Source organism: Pezoporus occidentalis, unplaced genomic scaffold (assembly GCF_034315485.1).
Source record: "Pezoporus occidentalis ecotype Australia unplaced genomic scaffold, CSIRO_AGI_Poc_V1 ctg170, whole genome shotgun sequence".
NCBI lineage: Eukaryota > Metazoa > Chordata > Aves > Psittaciformes > Psittacidae > Pezoporus > Pezoporus occidentalis.
Window position 1 is genome coordinate 875,155 of NW_026913532.1, and position 20,716 is coordinate 895,870.

General features: G+C 40.2%; 1 protein-coding gene across 3 annotated transcripts in view; it reads right to left on the reverse strand.

Annotated features, from left to right (window-relative positions):
- Nucleotides 1-20,716, reverse strand: part of RASGRF2 (Ras protein specific guanine nucleotide releasing factor 2) — a 259,547-nt gene that overhangs the window by 152,863 nt on the left and 85,968 nt on the right. For all 3 annotated transcript variants that reach the window (XR_009963890.1, XM_062613870.1, XM_062613869.1), the window contains exon 18: nt 3,470-3,576. Coding sequence is in view for 2 of the 3 variants with exons in the window: in XM_062613870.1 (XP_062469854.1) it covers nt 3,470-3,576 (107 nt within the window). In the remaining variant the exon portion in view is untranslated. The remainder of the gene's footprint in view (nt 1-3,469; nt 3,577-20,716) is intronic.

Here is a 20,716-nt window from a genome sequence, read left to right on the forward strand (position 1 = left end):
AGCACTTTGTAACCCTGTAGTTAAGAATCTAGCCATTATGTATCATCAGATTGAAGTGTTCAGGGCAGATAAGAAATGTGACATCTCTGCCTGTAAGACCTGGGCTGTAGTACATTCAAGAGCTTTTCAGAAAGACCTCAGTGAAGGAGGACCTGTCAGGCTCCAGCAGAAGTGGATGCAGAGTACTCCTAAGTAGTTTGACTGACTGCAAGCTTGGTTTCTGTTCTGGAGGTGAATCTCATATTCCCTGAAGGGTCATGGTATAGCAAACCATTACACTTCTGCAACGTCCAGGCAGAGCACAGCAGCAATTAAGTGCATTACTACTCAAAGCATAACTGTATTCTGCAAAGGGCATAAGTTTGTGCAAACTGGATTTTTTCGCTAAGTGACCAACGGCACACTGGAAGGTTCACTCGCTGTTCCCTTGCTTTACCTCTCTGGGGAAACCCCTGTTTCTTCAGTTCACAATTTGTATCATGATGTCTGTTTATTCCAGAAAGGACTCCAGAAATTATTGTGCTGTTTCAAGGCAGAGGCCACAGATCCTAGGGATTTATTTGAAATGTAGTTAAAATACAGCCCATCTTGCTATCATACAGCAAGTGTGGCATAATTTGTTCACATTTCTACAGTAAACACCGTAACTTTGCCAGGCATCATATTCATAGAATCATAGAATCATAGCATGGTTTGGGTTGGAAGGGACCTTAAAGCTCATCCAGTTCCAACCCCCTGCCATGGGCAGCAACACCTTCTACTAGATCAGGTTGCTCCATTCAGCCTGGCTTTTTCATTACTTTATGCCTTTAAACATGAGCCAAGTGAAACCCATGTAAAGGAATTTTTATCTGTTTTTATTCCAATGTACAAAATGGAATTGGCCAATTCATATGCACTAAAACTATTTTTAACTAATTGAAATCATGTTTGCTTGGACAACTCTCAGTATGCAGGTGTCCTACATAATCCCCAAGTGCTACAAATAACTACGTCTGCAAAACCTTCTGTTGAAAACGCAAGCCAGCTTTGTCAGCATGAACAAGAATATGACTGGTAGTAGGTTATTTCTCATCTGAAACAAGACAGGCACCAAGATCATGACTAGTACTCTCAAATTCAACCCATGGTCTGCTCAAGTCTTGTGGCAACTCCGTTAACTCACTGACACTGACACTGTATGGCAGCCATCTAGTTTGTAAGAGAGTTAAGGTTTGCCAATTCATTCCAGCTGAGATGTTCAAAGAAGCCAACAGGAACAAGCACCCAGCTGGCACTCAAAACTGGGAAGTATGGAGAAGCCAGCTTCTCTGTCTTCATCAGCATATGTGAAAGCTTTCTCCTTGGACAAGCTCCCTTTCAATCTGCTTGCCTCAGAAGCAGAAAGCTCAATTTTGTAACACAAAGTGCTTAGATAAAAGACAAGAAATTATTATTAAGCAAAGAAAAGGAGGATGCAAGACCTCACTAGGATAATGAAAATCAGAGACTTTCTCCTTTTGGCTTCTTTTCCCTTCCTAGTTTTCCATCTCTGCAGGAGTCAGTGGGAGTTTTATCCTCACAAACCCTTTCTGTTCCCTTCGACACTATCTTCACAATGACTGTCTGCCTCGTCATTTGTGTTTTCATTGTTTACAACAGGAAGGTCTTACACTGTTCGTCTCAATTACATTTTAAAATGAATTGTAAACATTCTGGTATTGGTTTTTTTGGACAAGAGCTTTGTTGGCTTGCAGGTGGCTGACTAAAAGAGACAAAATAGGGAGAAAAAGAGGAGGGATAAGGAATTAAAAGAACAAAACATGTAAATAAAAAACCTGGAAAACCTAAAAGAGCCATCTTTTACACTATGAGGGTTTTGGCTATGTTTATGATAAAGAATCATCACATCTCAGATAGGGTCACCTCTGAAACATAATGTTCCACCTAAGTAGTTGTAGACAGTTGCTTAATATAGACAAATTCTGATGATCCCTAACATTTTCACAATCACATTAATTAACTATCTTTTAATTAGTATAGAATCTCAACTCCTAGCAATTACTTAATATGAACTGTGGCAGGGACATGTTAAGCATGTACTATACACTATCATAACACAGAATAATAATAGCAGACTTATGTTCCCATTACAGCTCCAGATTTTGCCATGCAATGATTTTCAATTAACAAGGTCAAAGAAAACTTGGTGTACATTGGCTGTTTCCAGCCAATGTTCCAAATTTTTAATCATTCCCATGATAGCAAGAGAGGTTTTATTAATCTCTGCTGGACTGTTCAGCTTTTCAAACACAACCAATTTCATAACCACAACACAAATTTTCACATTTATGCATTTCTTACTGACTTCATTACCTAGCAAAGTTAACCTCTATGAAAATTACACCCATTACACAGAAAAAAAGGAGACTGTGTTTGGCAGAGGACAGTTCGACATTGCTGCAGTTAGCTGTGCAATAAAACCTTTTTAGACCAAGTGTTCTTGATTATTATAATGTAGTGTCAAATCAGTATAATTGCCATGAAGTTCCCATCTATCCAAGGCATACAAAAATCTTTCATTTTCTTCCAGTGTGCTTTTTCTTTCCCTCCCTCCTTTTTTCTTTTCTTTCCTCCTTCCTTCCTCCCTCTCTCTGTCCCTCCCTCCCTCTCTCCTTTCCTCCCTTCCTCTGCTTCTTCCTGTCTCTTTCCCTCCTTCCAGGTTGTCTTCCTTCCTTTCCTCCTTCCTTCCCTCTTTCCTACTTCATTCCTTCCTGCCTGCCTTCCTACCTTCCTTTCTGCCTTCCTTCCCAGGTTCCTTCCTGCCTCACTCCCTTCCTCCTTTCCTCCCTTCTTCCTTCCGTCCCTCTTTTTGACCTTCCTCCCTCCCTTCCTCCTTACAACCTTACAACCTTCCTCTCACCTGCACCTTAAAGGACATTTCTACCTATGAAATTCTGCTAGCTGCTCAGATTTCTTCCCCCCCCTCCTCTGCCAGTACAGCTGTATGACTATATATCAGACCCACAGTCCCGTCATGGTTGTAGAGGGACCAACATGAAAGTCTGGTGACTCTTCCCATATTTCACAACAAATAAATAAATACCTGTATGCAAACACCATGGTCAAAGTAACTGAACTAAGCTGCCAGTAGCATGAACAGTGACAATCTGAAAGATTAGTTCAACCTGTCCATTATGTATTTCAACACACATTATAACAGTAAAGCATTCACATGGAGTGTTACCAGGAATAATGTTGTAACTGGATATTTGCAGAGGCTAGATGCTTAACCAGCCTGGTTTAGCATTCTTAAGCATCCTCACTTGCTTAACAGCATGTTTTTACAAGCTAAATTCTCCGTATCACCTTTAGAGCACTGACTTTTCAGATTGTTTGACCTCCACAACATTATACAGCAGCTTAAAATATTTAGTAGGGAGAACATAAATGTATTACAGCTGGAAAGGAGAAGAGTGCAACAGAATACCTGAGAATGCTTGGAGACCCAGTGGCGCAAGACATTTAGGACGCGATTTGTGGCCGCTCTGCGTATTATAAACTCTTTGTCGCACATGCGTTCAGAATTGTTAAATCCTGTGTGGAAAAAGCACACATTAAAGTTAATGGAGGTAGAAAAAATTCAAATACAGTATGAGCAACACTGGTAAACTGAAATATTTATGTGCAATAAAAGGAAAGATGCCTATATAGACTTACAAATATGACCATTTGGACTGCTGAAATTCTGCAATATCTGTAGAATACAGCTTTGCACATCATAACTAACACAGACACCTCCCTGGGTCAGCATTCAGTTTTAGAAACATGAAGAATATTTGTGTGCATCATTGACATCAAGGTCTCCCTTCAGTATAGGAGAGAATAACAGTAAAAAACAGGACAAGCCCAAAAATGTACAGGGTCTGTCATCAAGCAGATGACAGAAGGAAAGTGAATAGGATTTAGAAAGTGGAAAGAGGTAAATTTCAGAAGGTAAAGAAATAAGGGAGGGTAGCAGTTTAAACAGACGAGAAGAATGTCAGCACAAGAAATGCTTCTTGTAGTAGCAGTATTACACAGTCAACAGACACTGTTCAAATAAGCTTTTTTTTCTTTTTTAGCACTGAATGACAACGAAGTGAGAAGGTATGCAGAGAACACATTTACAACCCCAGCTGCCTGAAAACAGTTGGCAACTGCACCACTTCTCTACACATCTTGTAAATACAACTTTTTTTTTTTACTCTACAATATTAACATACATTTTTAAAAACAAGCAAGAAAGTTTTTTCCTACATTCACATTATTGCTTCTTTCTCATCTTTCTGCTCTAGCTCTATCACAGATACCATCTGTATGATAAAGTAATTATTACATTATTTTAAGAATAATAAAATTATTTTATAAAATCACCAATTAAAAAAAAATGTTAACTGTCGTGGTTTAAAACCAGGCAGAGCTCCTTCACTCACCCTCTTCTTGCCCTCCCCCCTACTCCCGAAGGGACGGAGAAGAGAATCAAAAAGAATGCAACTCCCACGGGTTGAGATAAGAACAGTTTAGTAACTAAGGTATAACACAAATCACTACTGCTACCACCAATAATAACAATGATAAGGGAAATAACAAGGGAAGAGAATACAACACCTCACCACCAGCCGACCGATAACTTGCCCCCCCCAGCCCAACCAAGCACTGACCCATACCTCCTCCAGCCCTGCAGACTCGCAGCCCTTCCCACTAGCTCCCAGTTAGATCCTGGGCATGACGTGCTGTGGTATGGAATACCTCTTTGGTCAGTTTGGGTCAGGTGTCCTGTCTCTGCTTCCTTCCAGCTTCCCCTCCTCCCTGGCAGAGCATGAGGCTCACAAAGTCCTTGGCCAAACCAAAACATCATTGTTACCAGCTCTGTTCCCAAAACACAGCACTGCACCAGCTACCAAGAAGGAGAAAAATGACTGCTACTGCTGAATCCAGGACAAAGATATATTTTAGAAGTCTACAATTTTCGAAATTTCTGCTAGATTTGATCTTACGTTGTGCTGCTTTCCATTTCACTCAGTGCACAGTCCAAGGAACACCTGGAAACACCCTTCTATTTTACCAGTACTTTACTATTTTTTTTGGCATAAAAGCTGTTCAAAAACCTGCCCATTATTATGGATGGCAAAAGCAGATAGAACTTCTATTTATTCTGTGAAAAACTCATTGGAGGTATTCTTAGAGTCTAGTAGCAGTTTTGCTCCATTTTTATTAACGGCAGTCCAAAAAACCCAAATTGTTTCTCTATATTTTTTGAATGATCATCAGGAAAACAAAAGTTTAACTGTATTTTTACATTTTTTACTACAGATTGGACCCCAAACTCCACATATATTTTCTGTTTCATGGAAGCTTTTTAACCTATGGCATATTACACTGTCGGTATCTAAAATTCAGTATCAAAGGAAGTTTCACATTAAAACATCTTCTGGAGTTTCACTGCCCATCAACAGCAAGGTAAACAAAATCTCTGAGGCTTAAGTTAACATAGGCAACGTTTTGTGTGTTAATTTTCTACGCCTTCCACAGTTAATCTCTCACAGAAGCAATTCGGCATACCTATTATAAACCTTTCAATTAGCCACTTAATTGCAGCAGTGAAAGTCACAATGAAAATTACATATTAAAGCAGTGGAGTTTTTATCAAAGTAACATTAAGGAAAAGGAGTTTCAGTAAGCTGGAAGGAAAACAAAAAAAAAGCCTACAGAGACAGTTTTCAGTTAGCTGCAAAAAGAGTAAAAAGAGCAAGAAAGGAAAAAAGGAAAACCTCCAGAGATCACTTCAGCAAACATCTGCACTCCTCAAAATTTTAAAGCGGTAATTAGCTTGTTGTGGAGAGCAATCAACATGTTCACTCAGATCCACATTGTCAGTATGTAATGTTGATGTCTCAAACCTGTAAATGGAGATCTCCAGTTTTGCAAGAAAAGAATCATAGAATAACAGGTTGGAAAGGATCATCTGGTCCAACCGTTTTTGGCAAAAACACGGTCTAGACAAGATGGCAGTTCTCTGTCCAGCTGAATCTTAAAAATATCCAACACTGGGGAACCCGCTGTGTTGCTCAGGAGATTATTCCAATGTCTGATTGTTCTCCTTGTGAAGATTTTTCCTCTTGTGTCCAACCCGAATCTCCCCAGGAGTAACTGGCGCCCATCACCTCTCCTCTTTCCATGTGACTCTGTAAAAGACTGTCCCCATCTTCTTTGTAGCCACCCTTTAAATACTGAAACACGGTGATAAAGTCTCCTCTGAGCCTCCTTTTGTCAAGGCTGAGCAAAACAATTTCTCTCAACCTTTCCTAATATGGCTCCTTGGTCCTTCTGTAATTTTTGTGGCCTTTCTCTGCACCATCTCCATCTCATCCACATCTTTTTTGTATAGCAGGGACTAAAACTGAGCCTGGTATTCCAGGTGTGGCCTGAGAAGCATTGAGTAGAGTGGGATAATGTCATCTTTATCTCTGCTGCTGATGCCCTTGTTGATGTTCCCCAGCATTCTATTGGCTTTCTTTGCCACAGCTGCACACTGTTCACTCTTGTTAAGTTTGTTGTCAACCAGGAGCTCCAGGTCCTTTTCCACAGAGATGCTCTCAGCTAGGCAGATCCCAGCCTTTGCTGCAGTCCTGAAGTATGTTTCCCCAGGTGCCAAGAATTTACACTTGTCCTTGATGAACAAGAATTTGGGTTCTTACTACCCCACTCTTCCAGCCCATCCAAATCATTCTGCAGGGTGGCTTTCCTTTCCAATGTCTCCACTTCCCCACTCAGTTTGGTACTGTCAGCAGACTTGGTCAGGTTACACTTGATCCCGTCTTCCAGATGATTTATGAAGATACTGAACAACAGTGAGCCCAATATTGATCCTTGGGGGACTCCACTAGCGATAGGCTGCCAGTTTGAAAAGGACCTATTTGCCACCATCCTCTGCTGCAGCATATCAGACAGTTCCTCACTCAGCTCATCGACCACATATTTAGACCATGACATTTCTCTAGGAAGAGGCTGAACACAGACACACAAGTGAATTTAACTCCAAGTGGGTGATTCATTGTACATCTTTAGGTACAAGACTTTAAATAAATAACTGAATTCATGAAATAATTTTTTTTTTCAAAATAAAACTGCAAATCTTTTAACTTCATTTTGACTTTGTTTTTAATACCAAACAACTCAGATAGCCAGGATGTGTTTTCTTCTTTCTTCACAAAAAAACTCATAGAATTTATTATTCTTTACAGGAACGAAAAAGAATCCAAAAGTCCTGAAGAAACACTCACTGTCTAAGACTTAAATCTGCAGGTTGATTCTGAAGAAAATCTCGTAGAAATGGATTGGATTGCAATAACCAATATTCTCTGTATACTGGCTCAGAGTCCTTCCATTTGGATGTCTGGATTTGCCTCAAGGTTTTTCCTCAGGACTTGTTTTCAGTAACAGCAGACCTCAGGCAGGCTCCAGACTGAGCGACTCTGACAGCAGCTCAGCAGGTTTAGGCCTTAAACCAGAGCCAGTAATGCTAGAGAATACATGGAGTCTTTGGACCTTCTTGAGGCAACTGAGGCTGGAGCAGGACAAATGTAATGGGACTTGTAATGCTCAGAAAGAAATGCATCTGTCTCTCTTCCTCTTTTACAATCTACCATGCTATTTCCAAGCAGATCATAGAATCATTTAGGTTGGAAAAGACCTTTAAAGTCATTAAGTCCAACTGTTACTCCCAGGATTGCCAAGTCCACCACTAAACCATGTCACTAAGGGCCTTATTGACATGGTTTTCAATACTCTGCAGCCATGGAAGAAGGAACATGGATCAGTTCAGGACAAAGGGATTGACCATACTCCAACTTCAAAAATTGGTGACACTCTTCTAGGCAATGCTGGAGATGCACTACAAGAGATGAAGATGAAGAACTACCCTTCATGAAGACAGAGGTGTAGAAGTCATCATTGACAGGTGCAGGGGAGATTTAGGTGGGATATAAGGAAGGAAATCTTCACTGTGGGAGTACTGAGGTCTTGGCACAGGTTGCTCAGAGAAGCTGTGGCTGCCCCATCCCTCACAGTGTTCACGGCCAGGCTGGACAGAGCTTGGAGCAACCTGGTCTAGTGAAAGGTGTCCCTGTTCATGGCAGGGGGCTGGAAATGGGTGGTCTTAAGGTCCTTTCCAAGCTAAGCCATTCTATGATTTTATAATCCAGGTTTACCACCAGAAGACATTGCTAAGTGTGAACCTGTGGCATGGTGGTGCTTAGAATGCAGCTGTTAAGCATTTCAGTCCTGAGCTGACTTGTAACTGAAGCCAGAGCCAGGACTGTCAGGATGAGGTAGATATTGTTACCATCCTATCATTAATATGCCCAACAGGCACAGATTAATTAGATTCATCTAAAAATTAGAAGTTGTTTAATAACTGCTACTATTCATTAGATAAGCTTAACTGGATTTATACACATTAATTTTTCATTAAAATTATAGACAATAGACCCCATTATTTTATTTATTCACTTATACATCATAAGACTCTGTAAGTTACACATACATAGATACCAGTAAATCTGTTGAAAACTGGTATGTTATCTCCCTTCCAGTCAGTGAAGCAACAGCTAAACCCCCCCCACCATTTAAAGTGCTGGATTGCATCATTCCCAATATAAGGAAATTGTGTCAGAAATCTAAAGAAAAAGTTAGTGAACATTGAAGGTGAAAGCAACAGAAATCTCAGTAGTTCTTACAGTCAGTGAGTAGACCTTTTCATTAACCAAAAGGTGACAACATGTGAAAGAAAAGGTACTCAAGAACGTTCAAATTGCACAGAAGACTGCTATTAATTTCAGAATCTTACAAACCTCAGAAAAAAGTATCAGCTGCAAACAAGTAAGATCAGTGAGCATTGTTAATTTTTGTTCTTCTAACTTTCATAGAAAAGGACTAAACAACCTTCCCCTCTTCCCAATAAACTTATTGTCACAGCTGCATCATATAGAATTAGAAACATGCAAAGAAAGTCCAGTACTGGTTTTGCTCCTCGTGACTTTCAAAACCACCTGGGCTTTGGGACAGAAATTCGAAGAGGAGACGACCACAGACTAAGATCTGATGAAGCCACTACAGAAGCTATCCAAGCAGGCATCAGTGAACGCTGGTAGTATGTGTCATCAGTCTTTCCTGCACCTTTCATAGTGAAAATTCCTCCTAATGCATCAGCTTTACTGCTGCTCCTTACTTACTCCACTCACTCTCTGCCCACTTAATTCTCTCCTAATATAACTCCAAACAAACCCCTGAGCTGCCATGACAACTGCAACTACTCCGTATGAGTAGCCTACTTGTTTATGCATATTTCAGGGAGTCCATTATACAACCTTATTTGATTCTGCACATTCATGTCACCAGTTTGGATAACCCATGTGTCTGCTGCTGTTTACGCTGCAGACAAACAGTAACCCAAGTCTTCCAATTCTCTCTGTTTCTGCAATATGTGACAGTGGTTCTGGTCTAGCAGGAAATTCAAGCTGTCTTGCCAACTGCAATAAAACAGGAGACAGCCAGAACATTGCTGGGCCACACATCACCTGCCCTGCCTATCCATATGTAAGTGTGAACCTGGACCTGCACTAAGTGACTATGCAAAGTTTGCAATATGAAATTTTGTCTTTATTTAACCCTGCTATGCAGCTAAAAGAAAGGGCGCTGACCCACAGACCAGAACTGGAAGCCAAGGCTTCAGGTATGATGTTGATCTGCAAGGAACAAGGGTTTCACCACACCTCTAAAGTATATCTTGGAAAGTATCCTACCAGTTTCCAGTTAACTTTTTAGCATTTTGGCATCTGCGCTATTATAACCCATATACTTTTTCTACTTATTTTGGGGCTAGGATTAGTTTTTAACTCTGATTATACACTAGCTAGCATAGTATCATTCCTGTCCATGAGCTGTACTTGGAAGTACTCTTTGCCATTTGGCTATAATCAAGGTGGGTTGAAAGGTTAAAAAATAGAATCACAGAATCATAGAACTGTTCGTGTTAATGTAGAACTGCCAAGCCCATCACTAAACTATGTCCCTAAGTGCCACACCTACGGGCATGGTGATTCCACCACTGTTCCACTGCCTGACCACTCTTCTGGGGAAGAAATTGTTCCTAGCACCCAGTCTAAACCTCCCCTGGTGCAGCTTGAGGCAGCTTCCTCTTGTCCTATTGCTTTTCCTTGGGAGCAGAGATCAGCCACCGCCTGGCTCCATCCTCCTTTCAGGCAGTTGTAGAGAGCAGTAAGGTCCCCCTGAGCCTTCTCTTCTCCAGACTAAACACCCCCAGTTCCCTCAGCTGTTTCTCATCACAGTTGTGTTCCAGACCCTTCACCAGCTCCCTTGCCCTTCTCTGGACCTGCTCCAGCACCTCAATGTCTCTCTTGTAGTGAGGGGCCCAGAACTGAACACAGGATTCGAAGTGCAGCCTCACCAGTGCCCAGTACAGGGGGTTGATTGCTGCCCTGGTCCTGCTGGCCACACTATTGCTGATACAGGCCAGGATGCTGTTGGCTTCCTTGGCTGCCCGGGCACAAGCTGGCTCATGTTCAGCAGCCATCAATCAGCACCTCCAGGTTCATTTCCAGCCTGTGTTCCCCAAGCCTCAGATGAAGTTTTGTCTAGCTTGATATCCAGAAGCAAATCCTGGTGGAAATAATCTTTAAAAGGGACAGTTTTGGAGTTGTTTTCACATAGCGTGATATCCTTGGCATTGAGCAGTTTTGGGGCTTAACTACATGTTACACTTAAATCAGTGGGTAAGTAGGCATGATTTCTTCTAAGTTCATCTTTACTGTGGTTCCAGGAGAAGAGAGGTGAAGGGTCCAATCCAGCAGGGTGCCAACCTTTGCAGTGTTTTAATTGGGATTCTGGATGGGACTGCTAACATCCAGACCCCAAGGTGAAATAACCTGAAACACTTCTTGGTTAATATCTGCTTATGTCCTGAGGGAAGCAATCTTTCCACATTAGAAATATGAGCAGTATTTCTAATCATTAATCATTTTAGTGGGCAGCTGCTTCAGTGAGTGCTGCTTTCAGGTAGTGTTTTTCCTCAGTATCTGTTGAGATTAATATACAGAGCTTTCACAAAGTTTCTTCATGTAACAGTGATGCAGATCTTTTATCACAGGCTGTCAAACACAATGTTAACCTGCCAGCGTTGCTAGATTCAGTGAATTACCTCCTCCAATGTAATTTAATCACTCTTGTCTTCAGATTATGTTATGCAAAACCTGGTTTCACCTTCAGATGTTTTTCTTACGTGCACTAGATTCAAAACTAATACCTTTACAGCTTCCACTGTCATTGAGGATTAAAAAAAAAAGATGCTGAATAGACATAAATCTCAACATCTGCAGAAAAGAAACAGATTAAATTATGAGAATACCCTGTACATAGATAGCTCTTCTTATGTAAAAGTCTAAATCACTTTTCAGTAGTAGGTATCATCATCTATCCTATTCATAAAGCAAAAACCACAGAAAATCAATGCCTACAGGTAGGATGTGTGGAACTGCTGCACTCAGGACCAGATCCAAGGATCTCACCACATCCAGCGTGAGACAGAGGATGGGCCCCTCCTCAAAAGCTTCTAAGATGTCCCTACAATAAAATTCTATCCTGCTTTTTCTTCTTCTACTGAGCAAACCTGACTCTATCAGCAATTTACATTATTTCCCCTTTAAAATCCACCTTGCCCAAGAGGAAAATTTGCATTATGTTAAATTTTGCACCATGTATTGTCAAAGAAACTAAATGATGCACATTTGCATATTTTTCTTAGGATGTCAAAACCTCAGTTTAGTAACAGCAACTATACTTATACTTTATGAATATACTTATACTTTAATACTTAATAATATACTTTATAGTTATGAATTTTGATTTTCTGCATTAATGCAGAAGTTCACAATTCCTGACCACAGCAATTAAATTGTTTAAATCTTTGATGATACATCTATTTTTAAGGGTTTCTCTATAAAAAAAAATAATTTCTGCTCACAAGATTTAGGGGTAAGTTTTTTGAAGTTACGAAGCGTGTCTTCAACAAATTTCTGATGTCTTTCTTAGCAAAAAGTATGATTTCAGAAAAAGATTTTATGTGTCAATTTCACTGAGATACTCTGAAGTCAGGCACTGAAGATATGTTAGTGCCTAACACATGATGAAATTGCACTCCAGCTTCTGACGAAGTTACAGCGAACCCCACAGAGGCCCAGGGAGGCGGAAGGGGAGTATTCATGGTTCATGAGACGAAAGACAAAAAATCGAAAGAAACGTCAAATGCAATTCTGTCTTGTGGATGTTTTTTTTTTTTCCTCTTTCTTCTGCTAAATTTTCTCATGAGTTGTAGGCCAGATTCATGTCCCAGTGTGGTCCAAATCCTGAAATCTTAGGCTTGGCAGACATCAGTGTTACTTTCTGACATGGATAAAGAACAAATAAACCCCAAGCCTGGTTCAGTTTCCATCAGATTAAAACTGAAACAGCCTCTTCAATGTATGCAGCACAAAAGGAAAGCCTTCCCAACATATATACAACAACGAAAACCTAATTACAAAAAAGTTTTTTTTGATATACCTAAAAAAGTTTGGATGACTCAATAAAGATACTCACCTTTATTGGTCATACATTCTCAAGCAAGAAATTGAGTTTTACACATTTTCAAAGAAATACATCAGAGAGTGAGCGGCCCAATATTGATAAAAAAAAATCTAACCTGTCAATGGTCTTGTTCTATTGATTTCATTAATTATGATATCAGGGTGAGAAACACTAGCCAGCTGAAGAATGGCAGAGCTGGAAAAGAAGACCATATTAACTTCGATGAAAAGAAGCATAAAGATGATGAACTCCCACTCACTGTATATAGAATAGCATATTTGATCAATAATACAGCTGTTTTTTTTTTTTTGTTGTTGCTGTTTTTGTTTTTGTAATTATCAAACATACACATTCAGAACCATAATGAAGCCAAGGGAACTGGGGTTGTTTAATCTGGAGAAGAGAAGGATCAGGGAGGACCTTAGTGGTTTCTACAACGAACTGAAAGGAGGATTCTATATAACAAGTAAAAGTGATAGGACAAGAGGAAACAGCCTCAATGAGTAGAAATTAACTGTTGACAGTGATGGAGTCACTATTCTGGGCAGTATTTAAAAGATGTGTAAATATAGCACTTAAGGACATGGTTTAGTGGTGAACTTGGCAGTTCTGGGTTAACAGTTGGTGATCTTAAAGGTCTTTTCCAACCTAAACAATTCTGGGATTCTATGTGAGCAGTCTGAGACTTGAAAGTAGGAGGTATCAAGTCTAGCCATGGCGCATCTTTGGGCCAGCTGAGTTTAGGAGAGAGGCATTTGTAATCATTCACTATGCCAGGATTTGAGTTTCACAAACGGTTACAATCTCATACAGCATCAGAAGAAGTGACTATCAAGAAGCAGAAGAAATCAAGTGTCCAATGCATTTCAGGCTTTTAATTTCACTTTCACTGGTTCTTGGGACATATGAAATAATTTTTTCTAAGAAATATGCCACTGAAAATCCCTGTTGTAACCATCCACATCAGAAGTAATTCCAAGTATGTATTTGATTTTTCTGCCTAAAGCCTCCGCCACAAATACAATCTGACTATCAAATCAAGTGAAGGGATTATAGTCTTAGTAAGGTAAATCCCATGGATTCAATGCACCAGCTGATGTACAATAGTGTAACACAGATAGAGCTATACTGACTCTGTTCGATTTCTGCAGAACATTTAAGAGAAAGGTTGGTAAACTATTTTTAAATGACTTTTGCTTTAGAAAGGCTTTTTCTAATCAGAAAAATTTAAAGAATACAGCACTGAGATAAAGCAGTTATGTCATGACTATGCTGCAAAGTTGAACTCAATCCAGAAGTCTAAAAAAATCTCAGTCCAGTGAAATACTTTTAGTTTAATGGATGGGGAAAAAAAAGTAAGTAGCTAAAGGACATACTTATGACCAGGGCACTATTCTAACTCCTAATAATAACATTAAGGTTTATCTGACAATTATTATTATATTACTATATATTGCATATGAGATTTATGCTTAAAACATGAATACCACAAAGAATGAAAATATTCCTTTAAATGTAAAGAACTCTTTGAATTAGAAAATTTGTGATTTAAAAAATCCTTAGAAACAGGGTTACTGCAATAGATAAAACTGGCAAACTGGCACACACTCTTGGGATGTCCTTTCAGGAGCCTACATCAGAGTTTCACAACTGGAAGAAAATCTAAAGCTTTAGACTACTGCACTTTTTAGGATGCATTTTCCACAACTGCAAACAGCAGTATCTCCATTACCACTCGACAGCATCCTATTCTTTTCTTCTTTCAGCAACAGCAAAGAGAGCAAACACAGAGTTAATGTCATCACCAAAACCTAGTACTAGATTTTAGGGTACCTGCATGCAGTGTAAGCTCCTAGTCCAATTTTTCCAGTGAAGTCTTACGCAAAACCACTCAGATCTTATGCTTTTAGATATATCTCTAAAAAAGAATAGATCCTGAATTTCAGAGGCTGCTGTAGCCAATTGTGTTTACAGATTGCACAGTATCATGACAAATGTGCAATGTGACAGCAGATTATCCCCTATATAAAATCCTATATAAAAGAACTATGGGGAACAATTGACAAGGAAGAAGAGAAGCCCTTTTTAACAGCCTACCTTAACAATTATATTTGTGACTGGTTTATTACACCTTAGTCACTTCTTTTACTTTACTGAAGTAATGTTTGAATTATCTTTCATGAGTAGTAACAAGAATGGCAACACTGCAGCTGATATTTCTTTGAATTTTTACATCAGCCAAGTGAATTTGCCAGTGTTCCTGCTATGTCTCCTAGTCTTCAGGGTACATAAAAGCAATTTTTACCTACTGATGTATTTCTGCATTTCAAGCAAAATCTACGTCATGATTTCTTTAATTACACATCAACTATACTCTAAACCTGCTCTATCAGCAACATGAAGAGTATAGCAGATATTTTTTGCATAACACTCAGTCTTTCCAAGAACTATTAGAAGTAAGCTTTCAGATTTTTGAAATTCTCAGTGAGCCCTGCCACAAAGGAAAGGTTAAAATAAAGTCTATGGCAATATACAGCTAGAAATGAAAAACTGTAAAAAGTGCTTTTGGATTTTTGTTTTTCCTTTAGTTGGTTTGGGATTTTGCACAGGCTGAAGGAAGTAGTATGCAAAATTATTCATTTTTTTTTAATGACAATAAGAGTAAACATTGAATGGAAAGGAGGCGATAATTGCAAAGATCCAAATGTATAATTTTTCAGACCATCTGTGAGCAGAGAATTGATTGTCACGCAAAGCAAAAATTGGCAGGATGCACACCAGTCAACAAAAAATCTCTGAACAAAATGTCCATCTCATATGCAGCTTCCAGACCACTTATGACTGGGCCAGAAATCAGTAGTAGCAACTCAATAGTAGCATAAACAAATATTAATTATGCAATTAACTATGCAGTTAGGCTTAATGGGTGAGTGAGGAAGGGGAAGGAAGCAAAAAAGTCTCACATAAAAATCCTCCCAGAATTTCTCTTCCCACCCTGTAAACATTAATGAGTGCACCAAATGTAGGGAAGATATTAGAGAATCTAAACAAACCTGCCCTCATTATGAACCCAGACCTTTCGGTTGAACTCCCTGCCTGCAACGTCAGCATACTAGGGCTGGTTTTCTGCATGCAGTGGTCAGGGCTTCATTCCAGCTGCTCTCCTCCCCAGCTCAGAAGAGCAGAGGGAAATACCACCTAAAAGCTTGACAGAGAAGCTTATCTAAACCACTGGAAAATACATATTGAACACATCCCACCCAATCTATTGCAGTAGGATTGGCATGACCTATTTTGGGGAGGCAGGGATATGGACTGCAGTTAAGTCTCCTTTCTTAGATGAAGAAGGAATTCTTCTCTCAGTGGAGATTGCTTGCACATGTCTATGATGCAGAGAGTTTTCCTTTCTGCTGTTCAGGACTTAGGATCAGGAAACATATGGTTCACACTGTCGTAACTCACAAAATGTCCAGCGCAAATACCTTTATCCTCAGTAGTCAGCTCCCTTAATAAACTAGAATAAGAAATTTAGTCAAGAGAAGGAAGCATATACAAAAAAAGAAGGTATCTTAAATTTCTGCTAAAATGAAGAAAAATCATCATTTTCCTCTGGCTCTTAACTCCCAAGGGTAGGCATCACTTGAGACAAAACTAATGTTAAATTTTTAAGTCATTATTTTAAAACAAAGTTGTTGCTCTAATAAAACTTCAAGGGAAGATTCAACCCAATTTGAACATGAATGCTTAGCCAGTTATCTAAAATTGCTAAGCAACAATTTTGTTAAATTCAAAGGGGTCCTAATTCAGGAACAAAAACAGAAGCCTATTAAAATGCACTACAGACTAGGTGAATATTCAGAGGAAAGAAATAACATTCAGGGTTATTGAATTAGAAGGCAGATTCCAAGAAAATTAATTTTAATCTTGATTTCCATTTTTCTAAGAATTTCCCAGTAAAATATCCTCTGGCAGGAGAAAACATACACAGCTGTCTCATAAAAGCAGCCTTGTGAACAAGTGTTAAAAATGGAACAGAGAGCAAGTGTCCCTCCCTGCTAGAGGAGTCATCCTTTTTAACCCTATCCTTTTAACCCCAGTGGGTTGGTCAAAACGTGTGCTGGCCACCTCTACTTTGGTAACAACATCTGGGCAACTCCAGCCACCAGGAAAGAAAGCTGGTTGGGTAAAAACCAGTGGTTATTTGTCACATAACCATTTTTAATAGAGAACAGCATCAGCTGTAGAGTAAGTCATTGTGTATTTCCAACCTGGAGTTCTGGAGAATGGAGAACTCCAAGGAAGTCTAATTTTCAGATCTCAGTGCCTCTCAGACTACCCTGAATCTGCATAAATTGGTCTGGAAACGTCATTAAAACATGCTCCCAACAGGGAGCTGTTACTTACTTTCCCAGTTCCTGGCTAGAGCCATTAGTCAAACATAAATGACAAGTGAAAATGGTTGTCCTGTGTAAGAGATCAGGAGAGGATAACACATCCTACCAACATCAACTCTTTTCTTTCTTGGAACCAAACTTTCTTGGGGGAGGGGGCGGGGAGGGTCACAACAGAAGCAGGATTGGTAAGCATGCCTGTGTGAGAGACTGAACTGAAATCAGACTCCACTGCCCATTGTCTCAAAGATTGATGTGAGGAGCTGAGGTCTGTTATCTTGAAGGTGGGTGTGAGGAGCTGAGGTAAGACTCCACCATCCCTTATCTCAAGGACTGGTGTCAGGAATTGCTGCCCATTATCTCAAGGATTGCTGACTGACATGCACAGTTGAAGAACTGGCTACAAGACCAGCGAAACTGGATGCACCCAGAATGTGCAGTAGGTGACACTAAGAACAGAGGTACTTCCCCCTAATGCATTGTAAAAGAGGAAAAAGTAATCACTACTGGGGGACATCCACCACCGAAGATGACTACAGACCCTCGGGACACCACTACATCCACAGTGGTAACTCTCTCTCTGCACTTTGAATGCTTGCTTAATTTGTATCCTTTTTTCTGATCTGTCCTATCACTATAAGAATTTTTAAACTTTTTATAATAAACAAACTGTCCAATTGGAGTACTTGACCTTGTCTGCATCTTAATTTCACTCTGGGAATCACAAACAGATTATTTCTGACACTAGATTTTATCCAGTTGGAAGTTGACAGCCTGAAACAATGATTTCAGTTATGAACTGATAGCATCCTGTATCTCTGACAGGAGCCTAGATGCTCTCAAATTCAATCTTGAAGTTCCATGACCTGAAGAATTACCATTAAAATTAAGGTCTGTTTCCCATCATTTAGAAACAGTCTCTGATACTTGCAACACAGTCGATTATCCAATTTACTCCCATGAAAAGTAGCCCTACTGGGATAAGCTGCAGATTCGAAAGAATTAAAATGCATTGCATCTTGATTGTTGATTGGGTTATATCACCATCATGGTGGGTTGGTGTTTTTTTTCCTTTATTTTGGGTTTGGATTTATAAGGAAAAGGTTCCATAAAGCTTTTAAGTACAAGAAATGAGATGTGATAACCCAGAAAACTGCTAGAGTGCAAAATTACTGTAACTATTACTAATAGCAATGTTTACGGCATTATAACTAGAATATCAACTAGAAAAGACACATATTTTCTGGTCTTGGTTTAGACATGGATACTTATGTACAAAGCCAGAAAGAAATATATACCTTTCCAGAAGCTAGCTTATAACTACTGAGGTAATTTGAAGAATTTAGAACAGCACAACACAGAAGTGCATTACCCAGCTGTCCACACAATGCAGGATCCATCTTGACATCACCATCAGATACCGCTCACCTTTCACATAACTCCATCATAGCAAGGAAATCTCTGCCTGCCTTCTCACAATGGGTATAAATGTAATAATTTCTGTTATGAACCTCGATTTATCCTCATTTTCACCAAATTCCACACTAACTCAGCTGCCTACTCTCAGGAAACATAATGCCACTTTCTTATGCTTCTGCTCAGAATCAGGGAAATACTCCCTGAATAGTACAGCTGATAGCCTTCAATGTGGAACTACATGGTCACATCAATTTGTGTGCAAGACTGGGGAAATACTGCATCTGTTAAAAGCATAATGTATGTTTCTACATGTTTTTCCATTTTAATGGGATCCCACTTGGCGTGTACACCTTCATTATTTTGTACAGTTGTCGTGGTTTAAACCCAGTCAGGCAATTCGTTCACTCACTTCCCCCCCTTCTTGCCCTCCCCCTGCGCCCGGAGGGACGGAGAGGAGAGTCAAAAAGAATGCAACTCCCACGGGTTGAGATAAGAACAGTTTAGTAATTAAGGTATAACACAAATCACTACTGCTACCACCAATAATAATAACGATAAAGGAAATAACAAGGGAAGAGAATACAACACCTCACCATCAGCCAACCGATAACTCATACCCCCCAGCCCGACCAAGCTCTGACCCATACCTCCTCCAACCCTGCAGACTCCCAGCCCTTCCAGCTAGCTTCCAGTTACCTCCTGGGCATGACGTGCTGTGGTATGGAATACCTCTTTGGTCAGTTTGGGTCAGGTGTCCTGTCTCTGCTTCCTCCTGGCTTCCCCTCCTCCCTGGCAGAGCATGAGGCTCGCAAAGTCCTTGGCCAAACCAAAACATCATTGTTACCAGCTCTGTTGCCAGGCCAAAAGTCAAAACACTGCACTGCACCAGCTACCAAGAAGGAGAAACATGACTGCTACTGCTGAACTCAGGATAACAGTACATCTCCAAGTCATACTATTCAACTTAAGTGCTGATGGCCGCAGTGTGTACAGCCACAGTGCCTCCTCTTGGCACAGTCATACGTATAACTACACACGTACACATGAGCAAGCGCACAGGGTCTGATCTCACTTGTATCATTTGGCACAAGCTGTGTCATTCCATTACTCCAATTATGTCTTATGCCAGAACAAACAAAACAAAAATATTGTCACACTGGGAGCTGGCAAGTAGTTTGAATGACTGCAGAATAGCACCATCGGTCACAACCTAAAATAAGTTAAGCAAGTCTTGTTAAAAACTTTTGTGAAATTTTCTCATGCTAATTTTGGCCTTTTAAAATTAGCAGTCAGCTTAAATCAATCTGTGCATGATTTATCAGAAGGGAAAAGACTACACATGACCCACTATGTAATGTGGATTTCTATGAAACATGAATTATTAAGGGACAGAAGCACTCGTCTGTTGGCCTGACCCTGTCTCAAGGGAGGTGTGTTGCTACCAGGGGCATGGATCAGGGATATGGCAGAAAGGCTGCCTGCTCTAGTAAGTCCCACGGACTATTACCCACTCCTGGTGATACATGTGGGTGCTAGGGATATAGATAGTAGTAGCCTGGGGAACATAAAGAAGGACTACAGAGCCCTGGGGGAGGTGGTTAGGGGCTCTGGAGCTCAGGTGGTCTTTTCATCAATTCTCCAGGATACAGGGGAGGACCTAAAAAAAGCTAGGAGGATTGGCCAGGTTAATAAATGGTTAAAAGGGTGGTGTCATAGTCAGGGGTTTGGGTGTCTTGAACACGGGACCGAGTCTGTAGGCCAGGTCTAGTGGGGGCTGGTGGAGCTGGTCTAAGGGAAAGAGCAGTTTTGGTAGGAGGCTTGCCAGACTGGTCAAGGAGGCTTTAAACTAGATGTGTTGGGGGAGGGGAGCATCATTCCATTCCAACACACCCAGTCAGTTGCCAGAACCTATAATAAATGCTCGGAGCAATGTAGAGATATTCCAGGAGCTCCAGCCAATGAGCCGGCTTCATTGAGAGCTCAGCTCAGATGCCTCTATACAAACGCCCATAGCATGGGGAACAAAAAAAATCTGAATGTGTACAAGTCCATGGGACCTGATGAAATCCATCTGTGGGTCCTGAGGGAGCTTGCAAATGAAGTTGCTAAGCCACTGGCCATCATATTTGAAAAATCATGGCAGTCAGGTGAAGTTTCCAATGACTGGAAAAAGGGAAATATAACCTCCATTTTCAAGAAGGGGAACTACAGACCAGTCAGTCTCACCTCTGTGCCTGGCAAAA